Source organism: Alligator mississippiensis, chromosome 4 (assembly GCF_030867095.1).
Source record: "Alligator mississippiensis isolate rAllMis1 chromosome 4, rAllMis1, whole genome shotgun sequence".
Taxonomy (NCBI): domain Eukaryota; kingdom Metazoa; phylum Chordata; order Crocodylia; family Alligatoridae; genus Alligator; species Alligator mississippiensis.
This window is the reverse complement of record NC_081827.1, coordinates 154,180,597-154,198,922: the sequence shown is the minus strand read 5'-3', so window position 1 is coordinate 154,198,922 and position 18,326 is coordinate 154,180,597. Positions and strand designations below refer to the sequence as shown.

Genomic DNA, 18,326 nt, shown 5'->3' with positions numbered 1-18,326 from the left:
AAAATTGACAACAATGTGGTATTAATTAAATTTAGCACCAACTCCAGTTTGATCACATCGGTATTTCATGGGATTTCAGCAGAAGTCTGTCTCCTACATTACAAAAGGTGATCCAGATTAGCCCTGCTCCAGATGTCACAAAACTTTGTAGACACTTAAGTTCAGGCAGGGCTTCCATTTTGAACTGCAAAATCCCCCAAATGCTCGGGCTTCTGAGCATGTTCAAAAGCGATCAGAAGTGATCCAGTGACACTTGCTTGAGCCCTGTTGTAATAGAGATTGATTCTAGAAAGACAGCTAAGTTTCTGGAATGACTTTCTCCATCAGGTGTGTTTAGAGTGCACATAACTTGCTCTGATATATTGAGTCCGGTTCAAAAATACTGCTGGGAGTAGGGAACAGAACCTAGGCCTTTTTCTTCCCAGAAGACTATGCTCACCCCTGGGTTACAGTCACATTTCACAGAATCTGGAATTATTGAAAAGCAGAGCTGGAAGAGACCTCTAGGCTTGGAACAGACATTACACATAAACTGGTTTAAGTGATCAGAAACTGGTCTAAACGTGTAACAGAAGTTCAGTGCACATAGGTTTCAAAATGGCCGTAACAAATTTAAGATAAGCCTGGGTGGATGTAGTATCAGTCTTAACTGCTTTAGGTTACACTAGAGAGAATTGTTAGAGAGAAGGTTCAGGCTGGACATCAGGAGGCATTACTTTACAGTTAGGGCTGCCAGACTCTGGAATGGGCTCTCAAGTGAGGTGGTGCTCTCTCCTACCTTGGGGGTCTTCAAGAGGAGGCTGGACAGATATTTGGCTGGGGTGATATGACCCCCACGCCCGTTCCTACCCCGGGGCAGGGGGTTGGACCAGATGATCTGTTTAGGTCCCTTCCGACCCTAAGCACTATGAAACTATGATACTAGTCTATAGAACTTCTGTCCCAGATCCCTTCCTGACTCAAGTTACCTCACAATCCCCCAGAATCCTCGGATGCCTTGCGGGCCCCCTGATTATCCCCCTCACCCCCAGGCAGGTCGCTAGCTTCAACTGTGCTCATCTACTCTAAGTTGTCAGCTGCAAGTGGGGGGCGGGGAGGAAGTGTCTATAGCTCTGTATTTATTTCTCTTTATATGGCATCCCTAGGCAGGGATGGCATTCAAACACCTGGGAGCAGCACAGAGCAGACAGAGTGAGCCAGCAGCAGCTGCCCCTATGCTGCTAGCATTGTAGCGGGGAGAGGGCTTGTGTATGCAGTGAGGAGTATAATTTCCTGGCAGGAGGTAATGGTCTCTGCTCTGCAAGGAGAGTGAGTCTCTGGGCTCCATCCCTGGCTGTTGGCATCAGGCCAGGGCAGGTGGAACAGTAGCCCCAACCCCTTCTGCCTCGGATCCCAGATCCTAGGCAAAGGACACAGCCCTGGCTGCCCTCTGCAATTGAGGCAGGAGTGGGCAAAATATGGCCCATGGGCCAGATTTGGCCCATCAAATGATTCTATCTGTCTCGTAGCTGTTCCTCTGAAGGAGAATCGTGTTCAACTCATGGCTGCTCTGGCTTTCAGCACTTCTCACCTTTCTAACTTCCCCCTGCTGTAGCTGGCTGCAGTAGCAGCAGCAGCAGCAGCAGCTCTGGCTTCAGTGGCCTGACAGCCACTACTTTTTCCGCATCAGCCTGCCCTGCCTCCCATCTTCCCCTTGAATGCTCCAAAGCAGGAGACAATGAGCTTCTGACCAGGGGCCAGGCTTCTGACACTGCAGCAGTTCGCAGATTAGACAGCCCAGCTGCTGGCAATAGTCGAAGTTCAGGTAAGTTTCTTCCCGCTGGCAGAGGGTGCAGGGGGAAGAGAGCCAGAAGCCATGGGTTATCCAGACCCTTCTGTGCTTGGGCCTGGTAGGGGCGCAGGCACCACTAACACGGTGCCATACTGTGTTCCCAGGTGCTGCTTCGGGCCCTGCCACATGGCTGCAGCTGGAGCAGCTGGTGCAACTCCTGCCTGACTCTGGTGCAGAGCTGATGCCTGACCCTGGCACATGGCAGGGTCAAGCAGGAGCTATGCCAGCAACTCCAACTACACCCACATGGCCTGAAGCGGCACATGAGAACGCAGTACAGCACCGGTACAGCTCAAATCATCTGCAACTCCCAGCTCCCTTCTCCCTTCCTTCCCTGCCCTGAGTCCCTGGCATGTGACTGGGTCAGGCTGGTGAAACTCTGTGTTCCCATGTTTCACTTCAGGCCACATGGGTGAAGCTGGAGTGGCTGGTGTGGCTCCTGCCATACCCAGCTACATACTGGAGACTTGGGGAGGGTGTGTAGTGAGAGCTGAGAGGAGCTTTTGTGTGTGTCTGCGCATGTGTGTGTCTGTGCATGTCTGTGCATACACACATCTGCATATGTATTCACGTGCGTGTGTGTGTGTGTGTGTGTGTGTGTGAAACCTCAAGAGTTCACCAAAACATGCTAATTGGCCCTGAAGCCCAAATTGCCCACTCCTGAGTTAAGACTTAGTGCAACTTTTCTGGAGCAGCAGCAGCAATAGGAGGAAGAAGTGCTTGAGGAAGGGTGAGTGAGTGAGGTGTGTGACTGCATGTATGTGAGTGAGCAAATGAGTAAGTGTGCATGCGTGTGGGTGCATGTGTGTGACTCAGTGGCAGGGTGTGTGTGTTTTGTGCAGAGTGGAGCTCCCCTCAAGAGTGAGACCAGGGGTGTGGCAGCCCAGAGAAGGGCTGACTGAGAGGCTGAGAGGTTTGAGGACCCAAGAAGGGATCAATGGGTCTGGCAGCCCAGAGGGGAGTCGAGAGAGGAGCTGAGGGGCCTGGCAGCCCAGAGAGTGGCTAAGTGAGGGACTGAGAGACCTGGAGACTCAAGGGAGGCCATGCAAGAGACCAAGCAATCTGAAGGCCCAGAAGAGAGCTGTATGAGAGACTGAGGGTCTAAGGACCCAGAGGAAGGCTGCATGGGTGTAGACACGTGACAAAAAGAACATTCATGATGATGCCATCTACGAGGCATGGGGCATGGTGTAGGAGAGGTATGGAGCCATGCAATTAAGCCATAAGGCAAAGGACCACAGCCACCAATTGGTCATTAAAGCAAGATCAGGTCTGGGAAGCCCTGAGGCAGTCTCCCTTTTATAACGATAAAAACATCAAGGTGTGGCAGGTAAGCAAAAGGGAGACTGTTCCCAGAGTGAGCAAGGCAAAAAGGTTAATTTTGGGGGGCCTCCCAAAGCTTATGACCACTCCTGGGGATGCCACCCTGCTACATACCCCCATCCCTAACATGTATATCAACAGGAAGGGAAACAAAAATCCTTCCCAGCCCCATACAGCAACCAGCAAAACCAAGCAGCACTGGAAATACACATAGCATAGCAAAGGCATAGCTACTTCTAGATCATCCCTGACCAATACTTATCCAATCTATTCCTAAACACCTTCTATGATAGAGCTTCCACAATTTCCTCTTGCTTGTTCTCCCATGAGCACTGCCCTCTTGACTAGGCAGTGATTGAATTTCAGATGTCTAAGCTTTCAAGAGAGGCAGGAGTTCAGGCACACCCTTATTCTTAGTGTTCCCTATTAACTACAATTGCATTGCTCTGTTAGCTAATAAAAAACTAGGATTCTGGACAAGCCTAGGGACTGACACGACACCTCATTGGATGGGTAACAGAAAGGCTTTATTTACTACAAGTATTCAAAGTCAAATGAGCCCAAAACAAAGCAAAGTCCAGTAATTAGATATAAGGTGATGATTTCTCACAAAACAGGTGACAAGAGAGACAGTCTGTTTCTTCCAGCTTCTTGAGATAGCTGGGGCGCAGCAGCAGTTGGTGTCAGAGAAATTTCTCATTCTTGAAGTGCATGCTGTTGGCTGTTTTCATGCTGTTCTTATACCCTTAGCCCAGCACCTTCATAGCATTCTTTTAGTTGTATAAATCAAGAGAGAGCATCCCAAGCAGTAATTAACAGGAAAATCCTGTTAATCGAACTGCTCATTATTGGTTATCAGACAATTCCAATTTGAATGAATTACCTTCCTCAGTGACAAGAGGTTATCCATTTCTACTAAGTTTGGAACATATCAAGAAACTGATTAACAACCAAGAGAAACATGAGGTTTTGGGGAGTGTCCTTGGAAAATCAGGACGAGACATCTATTACATATGGAGAATGACTCCTCCTGTACACAACATGAGTTAATTGCAAGAGAAATATTTATCGTACTAATTAATCAAGGATAGACATTTCACATGGTTACATACCAAACAACTAGGAGCCTGGTTAAAATAATCATGAATATAGTAAGATAAGCTGGAAGGGATAGCTCATTATTTCATTTCAGATGGCCTAGCTATGAAATCGCAACTTCTTGTACTATGCAGTTAGCATTAGTATTTTGTATTTTAACTTTTGTGAGTAGGCCCCAGCTTAGCATGAGTTTCAGAGTCATCACATCAGCTCTCCTGAGGCAAGTGTAGCATCTTAGGGAGCAAACATATTTACCAAGAGCTCCATGATGGTCTTCTTTATTCCCACAGTGAGACATTAAACTCCTTTTGTTAGTAGGAAATAAAGCTGCTGCAGTTTCCTGTCTGTTGCATCAGGATCCCAGAAAGCTAATACAGGACTTGGCTCTGACCTACCATGAAGTGCCTGATCCTTTCTAGCCTACAGCAGAGACCCTGAAAATCATACTTTTGTTCCTACTGCAATACCCTGCTGCTTTACTCATCATTCAGGTTTCATAATGATTGTCATGTGTCTTACAGGCGAGCCGGTCATCGCCAAGGACGGCCAGACTATGATATCTCAGGGTTTGACCGAGGTGAGGCACAAAACAAGGAAAAAGACCTGAAGTTCTGCTTGTGGTGGGAAAGGCAATGGGTCCAGGGAATGGGACAACTTTAGGCATTATTTATGAGAGATATTAGAGGATGCTGTCAGGATACTGGCTTCCTATAAACAGATTGATGGGACAGAAAAGGGTCTCAAGAGGTCATCCAGTCCAACCTGCTGTTCCAAGTGGGATCATCCTTGTCTAAATTATCCCAAACAAGCACTTATGTAATCTGCATTTAATACATCCAGGGATGGTGGTTCCACCATCCTATCTAAATCATCTGTTCTAATTCTAAACCACCCTCATAGAATGTCTTTTCTTAATATCTAAAATAGGTCTTTCTTCAGCCCATTACTTCTTGTCCTGTCTGCTGTGGCTAGAAATGCAGATATTCAAATTTAAATTATCTCTCCCTATGCTGGCTTCAGTATCCATCCTTGGTTCATCCACAGCTCTAGTTGGGAAGCATATTAATCTTTGCTCTGTTATTGTGAGAATAATAGGCAGTCTCTAACACTGGCAACTTGACAGGTTGGTTATTCTTTTGTTTCCCTTCATCACAGAGAAAATCTGGTTGAAGCCCTATGTGGAACTGCAGCCCTATGAGGACCCCAGCAGGGGGGTTCTGGAGTTCACCAGGGAGCTGGATGTGTCCTGTGTCACCATGGAAAATGTTATTGGGGAGGGTGAGTTTCATTCTGCCAGCTCCCCGTTATTTTTTTCCTCATCATCACATCTTTTCCCCGCCTATGTCTGTTTGCCTACTACCTGTAACCTCGTATCTCTTGGTTGTGCCACAGGAGAGTTTGGGGAGGTTTTTCTTGGATCCTTGCACCTCCCAGGGAGAGAAAGCATCACAGTTGCCATCAAGACATTGAAGTCAACATACTCTGATTCACAACGATGGAATTTTCTGCGAGAGGCAACAATTATGGGCCAGTTCAACCACCCAAACATCGTGCGTCTGGAAGGGGTTGTCACAAAGCGTAAGAGACCCTGTCCAGTCTGTATATGGAATGACCCATGAAGGAGCACTTCTGTGGGAGTTTACAGAGGGAATAAGGAAGGAGGTATTCCAGTGAGAGTTCACAGTAAGGAGAGAATGGTGTTAACTAGTCTATACAGAGGAGAGGAGACAAGTGTCTTGTGGCAGGGAGGACAGGAAGTGTCTTGTATGAGAGGCCCCCACAAGTGCCTCCATGACAGCACCTAATGAGCATGATGAGTGAATGAGGAGATGAAATGTGCTACTCTATCAATCCATGGGTGTGAGATGAACATAAGGAAGGAGGTATAGATTCATCTCTGGAGGTGAGAGCAGATTAGAGCAGTTGGATGTTTTCAGGAATGAAGTGAGGGAGGTTGACATGGGTTGGATCCTACAATCCAGTGTGGTGGAATGGGGTAGTGGGGTACATTCCTGCAGGGCAAATTAGAGGTTTAGTGTCCTACACCTTTGTGGCTAGGGAACAGGGCATTTGGAAGGGATGCCATGTAGATGATATTTTTTTCTCATTTTGAGCCAGGGAGACCAATGATGATCATTACTGAGTATATGGAGAATGGAGCCCTGGATGCCTTCCTCCAGGTGAGGGCCTGACATTTGTAATGTGTCTTTATACTGTGGGTCAGAGGTTCTTAAGGTTTTTAGATTCTAGAGAGCCCTTGGAAAATGTCAGCTCTTAGTCTTCACTCATTTTTTAACAATAGAAAAATAATAGAGCAATTCTTTCATTACAAAGAACTCAGAAAATGACAACAGATCAGAATGTTTTTGAGACTATGGATTCCTATGTGAAATGTATGGTTTTATCTTGTTGTAACCTGGGTTTGTCTCGGGTATGTACCCCACTCTCTAAATGAAGGGATGTTAATGGGTGCAGATGCACTATGAGAGGAGGAGCTGCCCTGCTGTATGCAGTTTTCCTCAACCTCCCTATAGAGAAAGGCCAGAACATTTGTTGAGACTTAACTATATACAGATTTAATAGAAGATAACAGTTATAATATTACTAGCAAATTGCCTGTCAAGAATGACCCGGGGGGAGGGGGGGGAGGGGCAGTCAGGAATGGACTCCTGTGTTTGGCCCTGTGGCCCCCCCCCCCCCCCCCCGCCGCTCCAGGGCAGCACTGGGAGACGCCGTCACCCTTGCCCCTTCTGGCTCAGGGGGTCCCTGTTCACCATCCCCTGGCAATACTGGAGGGCTAGCAGGATCAGACATGTTCTTATTTCTCTATAGGGGTACACAGCACTCCACAAGTGCTAAGAGCACCCACCAACAAAATCCCGGACAAGCCCCCAAAATATAACCCGGGTGGTACTCGGGTATGTACCCCGCTCTCTAAATGAAGGGATGTTAATGGGTGTAGATGCGCTGTGGGAGGAGTAGCTGCCCTGCTGTGTGCAGTTTTCTTCCCCCTCCCTGTAGAGAAAGGCCAGAACATTTGTTGAGACTTAACTATGTACAGATTTGATAGAAGATAACAGTTATAATATTATTATAAATATAAATGTGTGTGTGTTTATATGGAACTATAGATATAGATATTTAAAGATCTATGAAAACACTATATGCAGGTGAGGGGTCAGTAGGTTAAAACAAGGGTTTTGTTGAACATTATGCAGTCTTATACTCAAATAAGGTGTGAAGTCACAAAGTTTGAGGTGCGGGGTTACAGAAAACAGAGGTTAGTATACTACCCGAATGCAGTGGTTGTTCCCCAGAAGAAACTACCCTGAGGGGAGAAGGGAAAAGGAAAGCGAGTATTTAATACCCTGATGCCCTATGAGGCAATCTTAACTCTGCCTAGACCACCCAGTTGACTAGGCTCCAACGCAACAGCCCCTTCTTTCCCTTGGGGCATCTCCCCAGCTGTGTGCCACCAGGATGGGGGACCTCTGTCCCCTGTGGGAATCCCTTTCCCGGGTGACTCCCAACTCCCTGGGGCCTGATGAGGCTGTCCTCAACTCTTGGGGTGAGGCATCGCCTCAATCTGCAGGGGCCCTCAGCTACATTGGGGCTTTCTCAGCCTCTGGCCCACTCATGGCCCTGTGCACCGTTCCATGCACCGATGGCCCTGCCTCATGCAAGGTGTTGGAGACCCGAGCCACCTTGTGCAGCGCCAGGGTCTCAGTCCAGTCCCGGATCCTCCATGCACTGACCTGTGCACTATATGCCCTGCCTTGTGCAAGGGGTTAGCAACTCAAGCTGCCCCATGTGGCTCCAAGGTCTTGGTTTGCTCTGGGACTCTCCATGCACTGACCTGTACACCGCATGCCTGGCCTCATGCTGGGGTTGGGGCTTGAGCCACCATGGTCCCCAACCCCAGTCGCAGTCCCCTCCTGCACCTTCTGTGCACTGGGTGCCCCGCTTTGTGTAAGAGTTGGGGCCCAAACTACTGCCTGCAGCTCTAAGGCCTTGGTCTGCTCCCAGACCATCCATGCACCGGCTGTGCACCAACGCCATGCTCCCTCACGGCAGGTCTGGGGACATGGCCGCTTGCCATTCTCTGTCTGATGAGTCATCTTCCGGGCTCTTCTGGGGCAACCGCTCCAACCTGCTGGCCAGCTCTGCCAGCTTTTCTTTCACCCTCTTCTTCATCCCTCGACACAGCCACCCGTGTGCCAGGCACACTGCCCTTTTACTCCCTTTGAAGGCTCCACCCCTGGATTGGAAATGGACCAATCAGAAAGAGGGGTGTGTCAGTCCCCTTTCAGGTCCAGCTCTTTGCCTTGCCCTGGGGTAGGGGGGCAGGGCAGGCCTCTCCCCTGTTATCACCCAATTGGTGGGGAAGAGGTAATACCCCACCAATCACTTTGAGCTTCCTTGAAGCTGGCACGCCAGGCTGCCACCAGCAAACAGGCCACATTGTGAATCATGTTTGCACACCTAACAGTACTAACACTGAGAAGTACCCTTGAAAAGATCTCAAGGCACCCCAGGATGCTGTGGCACCCTGGATGAGAATCACTGTTATGGGCACTTGCCAGCTACTGCCTGCATTCAGGCCACTGAAAGGTGCAAGAAGGTCACCTGTTGCTACTTTCAGGGGGTTCTCTTAACTGGGAATTGCATCCCTGGTGTCCATTGCTATGGGTTGAGCCCAGTCAGGCTCGTTAATCTCCTGAATTCTGCCTGTTCGGTATTTAATGGCAATGTCTGGTTATGATTACAGTGGAATTTCTGTACTGTGTCAAGAACCAGGAAGCCCCCTCTGCCACACTGTCAGTGACATTGTATTTATCTTTATTCACCCAAAACCTTTTGTGAATCAATAGTCCTGTAACTGGGAATCAAGAGATTTGCATCCCCTCCCTGTCCCCTTTTCCCTTTCTTTGCAGAAAAATGAAGAGAAGTTGAAGCCTGTGCAGCTGGTCAGCATGCTGCAAGGGATAGCTTCAGGAATGACCTATCTGTCAGACCGCAACTACGTGCACCGGGACTTAGCAGCTCGCAACATCCTGGTAACTCACAATCTCCAGTGTAAGGTGTCTGACTTTGGCCTTTCACAGATACGGGAAGCTGATGTGGAGGGAATATACAAAACTAAGGTAACTTGGGAACAATCTTTGTTGTAATCTCAAAAATGAAGTTAACATAGCTTTGGGGATGGGACACTACTGGCTGCCATGTGAAGAAAGCCAGGCAGGCAAGGATTTGGATGAGGGACTTCCAAGTTAAAACTTAAAAGAGTTTGTGTGGGTGACTGAGAGGGATGCTTTTCTTATGTCAGTCAGAACGGACCTCAGTTCCTCATTTAAAACTGTTGGAACTGGAAATGTTCTCATTTAGATGAGGTAGCCATTTACAATCATTTAAAACCTTATGCCACTTCATGTAAGATGTGGATCATTAAGGATGGTGTCCTGGCCCATTTCCATTACAGATGGTCCTTAAAAGTGGCTCAATAGAAACGAAGGAATTTGCCCTCATTTTTTCTTTTAAAAATTAGGTTACTGAACTGGTAGAAAGTTGCTTTCATTCCCCTAGATTACCTCTGCTTGTGACTGGTGGGTGAAGTGATCCCAATTTATATATGGTCTGTAAAACACTTTAATTTATTTGATTGATTGAGTTCTATGCCACCCTCCCCCAAATGCTCAGGATTAGCTTACAATAAAAACAAGTTCTAAAAATAAATAAATAATAAAAACAGGTCCACAGGCGGTATCCCAGCATCACTGGTGACTACCCACAGACATACGGCCACAACTGATTGGCTTTGGAACAGGTCAAAAGTCACTTGTGCTATAATCACTTGCCTTTCCTGCTTCAGTTGCCTCAGCTCCCCCATGTACCAGGGGGGCCTAAGTCACTACAGTGACTGCTTGGGTGAAAAGTAATGGAGTTACCCTTCAGCTAAATATGAGCTCTCCTGTGACTTCCTTTCCCTAAAGGGTGGAAAGATCCCCATCCGATGGACAGCACCTGAGGCCATTGCTCACCAGATCTTCACATCAGCCAGTGATGTGTGGAGTTTCGGCATTGTCATGTGGGAGGTTCTCTCATTTGGTGACAAGCCCTATGGAGACATGATGAATCAGGAGGTAACAAACATTGAGAGGATGTGATATCAACGTAGTGATCTAAGCCCGAGCAGGCAAGATTGAGTCTGCATATGCTAGAATAGGCAAGCCACATAAGCCTGTTTGCAAGTACCCTGCTCTGTTGCCAGTCCCACTGAGTGCAAACCCTGCTGTAACACCCTTGCTCCATTGAACATTAGCAACTGCAGTCAGTGGACATTGATTTTTAGTGTGATAATGGAACTGAACTGTTGGAACCCTGACCTAGTTCATGGGGGAGGAGCTGGAAATAAACCTCCAGCTGACAGACTGATCAAATCAAGGCTCTCAGCCACAGGGTTTCTTCAGTTGTAATCCTGAAAGATGTGCTACTCCTAGCCAAGGCCACAGAAAGCATAGAGAAACCTTCTGCCTCCTCCCTATACTCTCTGAGAATACTCTGTTCTTCCTACCCAGTTCCCCTTTTCTAGTTTTCTGATTAGTTCCTTTTGTACACCTGGCCAGATCAGTGCACCTTTGCAGCAAAAGCAGGCAGGCAGGTAGGATCCTTTCTCTGAGACTGGTAACATCAGGTATAGAAGAAAGAAGGTATAGATCCATATCTATTACAAGGTGCCTTAAAAGATGAACATGGCAGTGGCCAGTGACAGCTGTCTCACTCTAAATCCCATTGCTCCTGGCAGTTGTTTCCCCAGCTGTTCTAAGCCCCCACCTGTCTGCCCACCCTTTTTGCCCCCCACTCTGAAGTAACTTGCCCCAGATGTTTCATGTTGCATAGGACCCCATAAAAATCCTAGGATAATTTTGTGACTGGTTTCACCCTATAGAGGCACTCTGTGATTTCTCTGCCTCTTGTGAAGTCTGGTGTGCCCTTTCATGTGTAGGTCATGAAGAGCATAGAGGATGGGTACCGTCTGCCCCCGCCTGTGGACTGCCCATCCATCCTTTATGAGCTCATGAAAAGTTGCTGGTTGCATGATTGCCTACAGAGGCCCCGCTTCCAGGAGATCCAAGCACAGCTGGAACACTTTATCTCTAGCCCCCACTTGCTCCGATCTGTTGCAGACTTCGACCCCAGGTAAGGAGGCATGGGGGAGTTGCTCAGAACTGAGGGAATGACTTCTTGGGCCTATTGATAGTGCAAAAGAGGAACACCTCATGATTGGGTGTTCAGGAAATGAAAAAATTGCATTTTTGGCATTAACAGAGGGCATTGTTGCTAGATTGGGACACTGAGCCCCATGTCAAGAGGAAGCAGGCATGTCTCCCTGATCGCAACAGAGAGTACTCTCGCCTGTAGGAAAGTGCCTGTCTTCTGCTGCTGGCATTAAGTTTAAGGTAGCTACCTTTATGGTGACTTTTTGTCTTCAGGGTGACACTCCGGTTCCCCAGCTGCAGCGGTTCTGATGGGATTCCCTATCGGTCTATCCCAGAATGGCTGGAATCCATCCGTATGAAGCGTTATATCATCAACTTCCGCACTGCAGGCTTGGACACCATGGAATCCATCTTGGACCTCACAGCCGAGTAAGCAGAAGTTACACCCAGGGCAGGTCTGGCTTGTATGAGGGTAGAAGTCTCACAGCTGAATTCACTTGCAGCTGCCATCCTGGTTTCCAAATCTCCCTCTATATATTACCCAAAAGGAGTTGGAGCTTTACCCCCAACCTTCCCTGTAAAGTAACCAAAGCAGAGGTTCCATCTTTCCCAGAAGGTAGCTAAGCAAACTCAGCCTAATTCCCTCAAATTTACTTCAGGGCTGTATGCCCTCCACTGAATGTACTCGGTCCTCACTGTGACCTGCCACAGATACCATGATCTTGCATCAGCCACAGGTGCTAGGGGAAGACAGTAGTTTGAGCACTCAGTGGTGGGCAGTTCCAGAGCTGGCTGGCTCTTCTTACTTGAAGGGCTTTGCAAATTTGGTTCCTGTATTGGAGTCAGACAGCAAGTCTCTGTGGAAATACCTGCAAGGACTATACCAGCAGCTTCATTCCTCTCTGTTTTGCCATGTAAGTATCCTTCCCAGTCCAGAGAGAAGATACTAAAGCAGTGATTCTCAACCAGGGAGACACAGCTTTGAGCTGAAAGCAAGGGGTCTGAATCACTTGCATTCAGGTTGAAGAATAGGGTCTTCCTTTCCCTGCTCTCAGTCACTAAGAGCAAGAACAGTGATTCAGCTTATGTTTCCATCTTTTTTCCTTTGTCGCTTTAAAGGGACTTGAAACACATGGGGATATCCCTGCATGGCCATCAGAAGAGGATTCTCTGTAGCATCCAGGGCTTCAAGGAGTGACCAGAACTCAGGGCCACAAGCTGCTAATACACCCAAGCATACTGGGTATTACTTGGAACCATTCCCAACGGTGACTGTTTCCAAGAAGAAAGACTGGTATGATCAAAGTGACAAATAGGCCAGAATGAACTCACAGGGAAGTCTTGCCTACTTTGCCCTCCCTTCTTCCTTGACTTATTTTTGTGAGCCTCTGGTCCTAATGCAGCATTTTGCATGGGTGCTGGAGTCAGGAAGAGTCCTCAGCACCAATCCCCAGCACTGATGATATCTGTATTGTGTTCTGTGCAGTCCTAACATACCCTCTGCAGCCCACACAGCAGTGACTGGTTATGTTGTTCATGGAACTTCTTAGGGACACACACACACAAAGGTATGTCCCTGTTAACCCCCTGTTAAGAGAGAGAGGATAATCTGTAGAGGGAACGCACGAAGAGGCCAGAGCAGAAGAAATTGGTCCATGACAAGTACCAGTACCATTGTTATCACATGTTCCATTTTTCACAAGTCCTTCTATCTTCTTTATTCACTATTATAACAAAAGCAGATGCACCATTGGTCTTGATCAGGATCAGAATTCTTCATGCACTCAGGGAAGGAGGGCTGCCCAGGTATCACTAATACCAAGTAATGGTATACTCTTTCCCCTGCTGTAACTGGTCACTTCCTGCCAAGGAGGGAGGTTGAGGTGCAAGAGGAGGAAGGAAGAGAAGCACCTTGTTGTTACCCATGTGCGTCACATAACTTTATCTGTGATATAGACACATGATTAATGCTGAAACATGGAGCTACACACCTCTCCTCCTGCTGCCCCAGTGCTGTCCTGGTTACAGAGTCTCTGACCAAATACCAATTTCTGCATTTTTTTTTGCCAAATGGGAAGATGGATGGTTTTTTTGTTTGTTTTTGTTTGTTTTGCTGCAATGAGTAATTTGTCCCAGTAAGAAAAGTGCAGGAGATATGTCTCACTCTTCCTCTGTGAAGGAAATGTGCTTTAAAAATGTATAAGAAATCATGGAGAAGGAACTGGATGAAGAGAGATTATGGATTGTAGATATTCTTTTGTAAATAAACTTCTGCGAGAACAGAAGCTGCATAGTGTAGCTTTCCTTGACTAATACCTTAAGTACTAATGCAAACTTTCCTTCCGGGTACAGGATGGGCTCTGCACGGTATTGTCTCTAACTGTGATAGTGTCACGCCCAAATTGTCTTACACTGGTGCTTCTACATGTGTGCTTTTATGTGCAGTAGCCTATTTTACTGTGCATTAAAGCAGCATGTAAAAAAAGTGCTATTATGCTAATGCTCAGTAAAATAGGCTACTGTGCATTACTCCTAAAAAGCATGAGTGGATGCTAGGGCAGCCTAATGCACATTCATTTAGTACCTCACATTGGAGATACTAAATTTAATGTGCATTAGGAAAAGCACATTAATGCACATGTAGACGCATCCACTGTTTCCTCCTCATTTGTTACTATGACTGCATCAAGGACACAGGACTCCCCTGTTGCTGCAGGCCCAGGATTTACATTTGCTTCTTCATCTCTTCAATACTGTATGTTACATTGGCAGTACCTGTATTAGACTCTAAACTGATGTGGCTGCTCCAGAATAACTTGTAAGATTTGGCAATCACAGTATCTCTGCAGTGTCATACCTGTAGGGCCATAGGCCGCATGAGTGCCTAAATGAAGTAAGTGTTGGTGGCACTCCCAGCTGCTGCTATGGAGCTGACAGTTGTGTGAGCACTGCCACTCTACTGGCAGGCAAACATGCCACTGTTGAAGTGCAGAAAGAGAGAGAACTTTCTGCATTTGACACTTCCTAATACCGGCCTGCTTCCCTCCGAGACCCTAGAGAAGAGTCTTAGTTTATATCTAAGCACTATGGATGCCTAGACATGCGCATTCGCGTTGTAATTAGAATGCATTGGAACTGACTCAATGAATTGAGTCTGCTCTGCATTTTAATTGGAATGCTCCAGCATCACCTTACCATCATATGTATTAAGTCCCCCTGCATTTCAAAATGCCTGCAGGGGCGCTTTATCTAAAGCATATTAAATGAGCTTTAGATAGTGTTCTGCAGCCAATTTGAAATGCAGGGTGGGCTTAATCCACATGACAGTGAGCCATTTTAGAGCGGCTGTCTGGGAACCCCACCCTCAAACACCCATGTAGGTAGCCTGAAGACCAGTCTTAGTCTACCTATAATGTTGCTAAGCAGCTTTAGGAGTTCAGTTAGGTGCTTAATCCACCTTGAGTCCCTGGAGAACCTGTTAATACGCCTTTTTTTGTAATGTGCTGTCATCTTAGCCTTAAAACTAAATCACCAAAGCAGCAAGGAGTACCTACCCACACACCTTTTGTATTAACCCTTTTTCCAGGTCCTTGAGGAGAGTGGAAGAGGACTTTACTTAGGGACCTAAAAGGAAAGTAGGATTGGCCCTTAAGTCCCACCATAATAAAGAGAGCTGAAAACACAGAGCCATGTTCAAATACCATAGCCTAGTCTGTTTAGAAAGTATGCTCTTCCTATTCCCTGTATTTGATAGTTTTCATTCTACCATCCACAGAAATCATTTGAATTATGAAGTCACATTCCAAATCCCTTTGATTTACTTAAGTTAGTTTTTGTCTTATAGTAGGTCCTACAATTGTATTGGAAATAGAATTCCAATAGAATTGGAAACTACAATTAGCAGTTGACTTAAAAAAAAAACAAACCAACAAACACCACTCTGTCTTAGATAACTTGTCAGCCTCATCACCAGCTATGACACTGTACCACAGCCAGAATTGCTTCTATCCAGTGTCCTAAACACAGAAGCATCATTTTGTTCATGCTGTCCTTTATAGCTTTACAGCAAGTGATAGACCTTGTATTTTGTGCATTGAATGAAGGGAGGTAAGATAGAAGAGGAGAAATATCATTGTAAATTATGCAACTTCTTAACTAATTTCATCTGTAGAATGAGGAAGACAAATACTTGCCTGACCCTCAAGTTGGGACATGCAACCTTGCTCAACCAGATTTGCAAATTTCTGCTACTTCAGCTGATTAATCTTGAACTTCCGGTTTAGCCCAATAAGCTTCCTTCTAAGCCAGAGATCTCAGACTACAGTCTGTAGGCCACTTATAAGAGGATAAGTGGTCTGCAGACTGCAGCATCCCTCCTCACCTTTTCATGTCCCATTTTGGAAATGGCCGAACATCTCATGCTTGTATCAAAAAAAAAAAAATGACCTCAAGCAGATGCCAAGAACGTATTTCAAATGATTGAACCTGAAGATCAGTTTATCTGGCAAGTATTAACGCAGTCAGCAAGTGACATGTTTCAGTCCAGTGAGATTGGAAGAGCAAGCAAGTTGTAATTCCACACCTCCTGCCAGAAAGGCATAACTAGGCAGTCAGTTTTCTTTTTTCCTGACTGGACACAGTAAGTGGATTACACACCAACTGGACACATCTACACATGCAATTAATGCTATATCATCTTACTGTGCAGTAAATTACTGCACAGTAAGCCAGCCCTGGAAATGTGTCTACATGTGCACTCTGTTGGGAGTAGATTTATTCCTTATAGGACTAAGTAAATCCAGGCCTGCTCCTTCACAGCTTTGACCTCCTGCAGCAGCCAAGGGGAGCTGCAGCCTCTGACTGCAGCTGACCAGGTGCCAGGGGGCTCGGAGGAGGGAGAAGGGCACGGCCTGGCAGGGGTCTCCTAGGGGGAACGGGCAGGCAGAGCCTGGCAGGGGACACTGTTCTGTTAGCCTGTGGCAAGTGCACCATGGATTCCTCCCCCCCCCCAGCAGTGGCAGACAAGACACCATGTCTGCGAGGCATCCACAGACCACCTCTTCCCCAGCCCCATGTAGTAGGGCACCTGGGCTGCTGCCCATGGACCCCAGGCCCACAACACTTCCCCAAGACTACATGCACTTGGGATGGTTTCCATTCAACAATCTGCAATACAGCACAGTCCCCTCTGCCCTCCCACCAACAACACCCCCCCCAAACCCCAACACCCACTATCACTAAAACACCCTCCTCCCCATATGACTATTTGCAAGAGTGCACTTGATGTAGCGTGAGAGGGGAATGGTGGCATGGTGGTGCCCGTGACACAGAACCTGTGGAGAGGTACCTGGTACCCCAGCTTCTGGGAGTACCACTGTGCGTGCAGACACCGCAGCAAGGCTGGTGGCCCAGCAGCTCAGCCAGGGGTGAGTGTGGGTGCTGTCCAACCTGTTCCCCCTTCTCCATGGGGCCAGGCCTGGTGGGAGACTGCTCTCATTCAGGGGCCACATGGCAGGCAGAGGACTAGGGGGGCTCCAGCCCAGGTGGGCAACCTGGCTGCTGGGAGACCCAGCTCAGGAGCAGGGGCAGGGGGTCCTGGTCACTTCAGCTTATGTTGGACCTCCTCCCAGGCCCACTGGTCCAGGGCCAGGGCTGGTGGCTAGGCAACAGGTGGTTGGCAGGCAGGGCTGAAGCTGGGGCTGGTGCCTGGCCCATGAGCAGCTGGGGCCAGGGCTGGGCAGCAGGTGGTTGGCAGGTGGGGCTGGTGGATGGGCAGTGGGTGGCACAAAGGAGGCCACCAGGGCCAGGATGCTGTCAAATATCTGGTGGTCCTCCTCCATGGCTGCCACTGCCCAAGCTGCCATGGAGGCCAGCTGCTCTTAGGCGGCCACTATCCTCTTGAGGGCAACATGCCTCTCTTCAAGAACCAGGAGCTGGGCACGGTACACCTGCTCCTCGCAGTCCTTCTCCTGCTTGTGTATGTCCCTCTCCCACTTGCACATGTCCTGCTTCCACTTGTGCGTGATTTCCTTCATGTGCCAGACCCATGAGTCTACCAGCCACTCCTCCATGATGGTGACCAGCCAGTGCGGGAGCAGGGTCTGATCCTGCATCTGTGGCTGTCAATTGCGGTGCATGTGGAGGGTGCAAGCTGTTGGGCACATTGTCCCTGATGACATATCCCCAGCGGCAGTTGGTGCCTCTCCCCATGAGCAGCTGCTGGACCTGCAGAGCAAAAACAGAGGCTCTTTATGATATTTTACATTTCAGCGATAACATGCATTATACCAAGGAACTGTGCACTGCCCAGCCTCAAGTTAGGGATCATGCATACATAGGTGCCCAGGGACCATGGTAAGTTGGCTGGGCCACCCCTGTCACAGGCAGCCAGCAGCTGAGCCATCCATGGGGGGAAGGCAACCTCCATGGGGTGTAGCCCTCTGTAAGGGCAGGTGGCCTTTCTGGTGCTTGCTGCAGACAGCCTGCCTTCCCAATCCCCTCCCCAGACCAGGCCAAGGAGGCTCTACTCCTCCTCCTGCAGGCCAGGCATTTTGTTCCTGTGTTGCCAGGCCCATGCCAGCTGGGGTTGGGAAGCTAGGAGATCCTCCCCAGCTGAGATCTGGTGACACCCCTACCCTCCCAACAGTGGGCCACTCCAGGAAGCTGCCCACACAGGACAACAAGGCCATTGGCGAGAAGCACGCTGGCTCCTGGCACTGCTGGCCCAAGGGGCCCTCCTTTGGCAATTGTTCATCAGGGTTGGGCTGCAACAAGGGCTCCAGCAGCCTGCCAGTGATGGAATAAATATCCTGCCCATAACTTGGGACCCAGGATTCTGTCCAGCTCCCGCATGCAGG

The 18,326-nt window shown here is 48.1% G+C and overlaps 1 protein-coding gene across 2 annotated transcripts in view; it reads left to right on the top strand.

Moving 5' to 3' along the window:
- The window catches only part of EPHA1 (EPH receptor A1), a 63,200-nt gene extending 49,446 nt beyond the window's left edge, over nucleotides 1–13,754 (top strand). For both annotated transcript variants that reach the window (XM_014609234.3, XM_019500632.2), the window contains 9 exons: nucleotides 4,774–4,829; nucleotides 5,408–5,530; nucleotides 5,645–5,830; nucleotides 6,371–6,432; nucleotides 9,187–9,396; nucleotides 10,243–10,392; nucleotides 11,256–11,449; nucleotides 11,743–11,898; nucleotides 12,589–13,754. In XM_014609234.3, the coding sequence (XP_014464720.1) occupies nucleotides 4,774–4,829; nucleotides 5,408–5,530; nucleotides 5,645–5,830; nucleotides 6,371–6,432; nucleotides 9,187–9,396; nucleotides 10,243–10,392; nucleotides 11,256–11,449; nucleotides 11,743–11,898; nucleotides 12,589–12,667 (1,216 nt within the window). In that variant the 3' untranslated portion in view covers nucleotides 12,668–13,754. The remainder of the gene's footprint in view (nucleotides 1–4,773; nucleotides 4,830–5,407; nucleotides 5,531–5,644; nucleotides 5,831–6,370; nucleotides 6,433–9,186; nucleotides 9,397–10,242; nucleotides 10,393–11,255; nucleotides 11,450–11,742; nucleotides 11,899–12,588) is intronic.
- The last annotated feature ends 4,572 nt before the right edge of the window (nucleotides 13,755–18,326 follow it).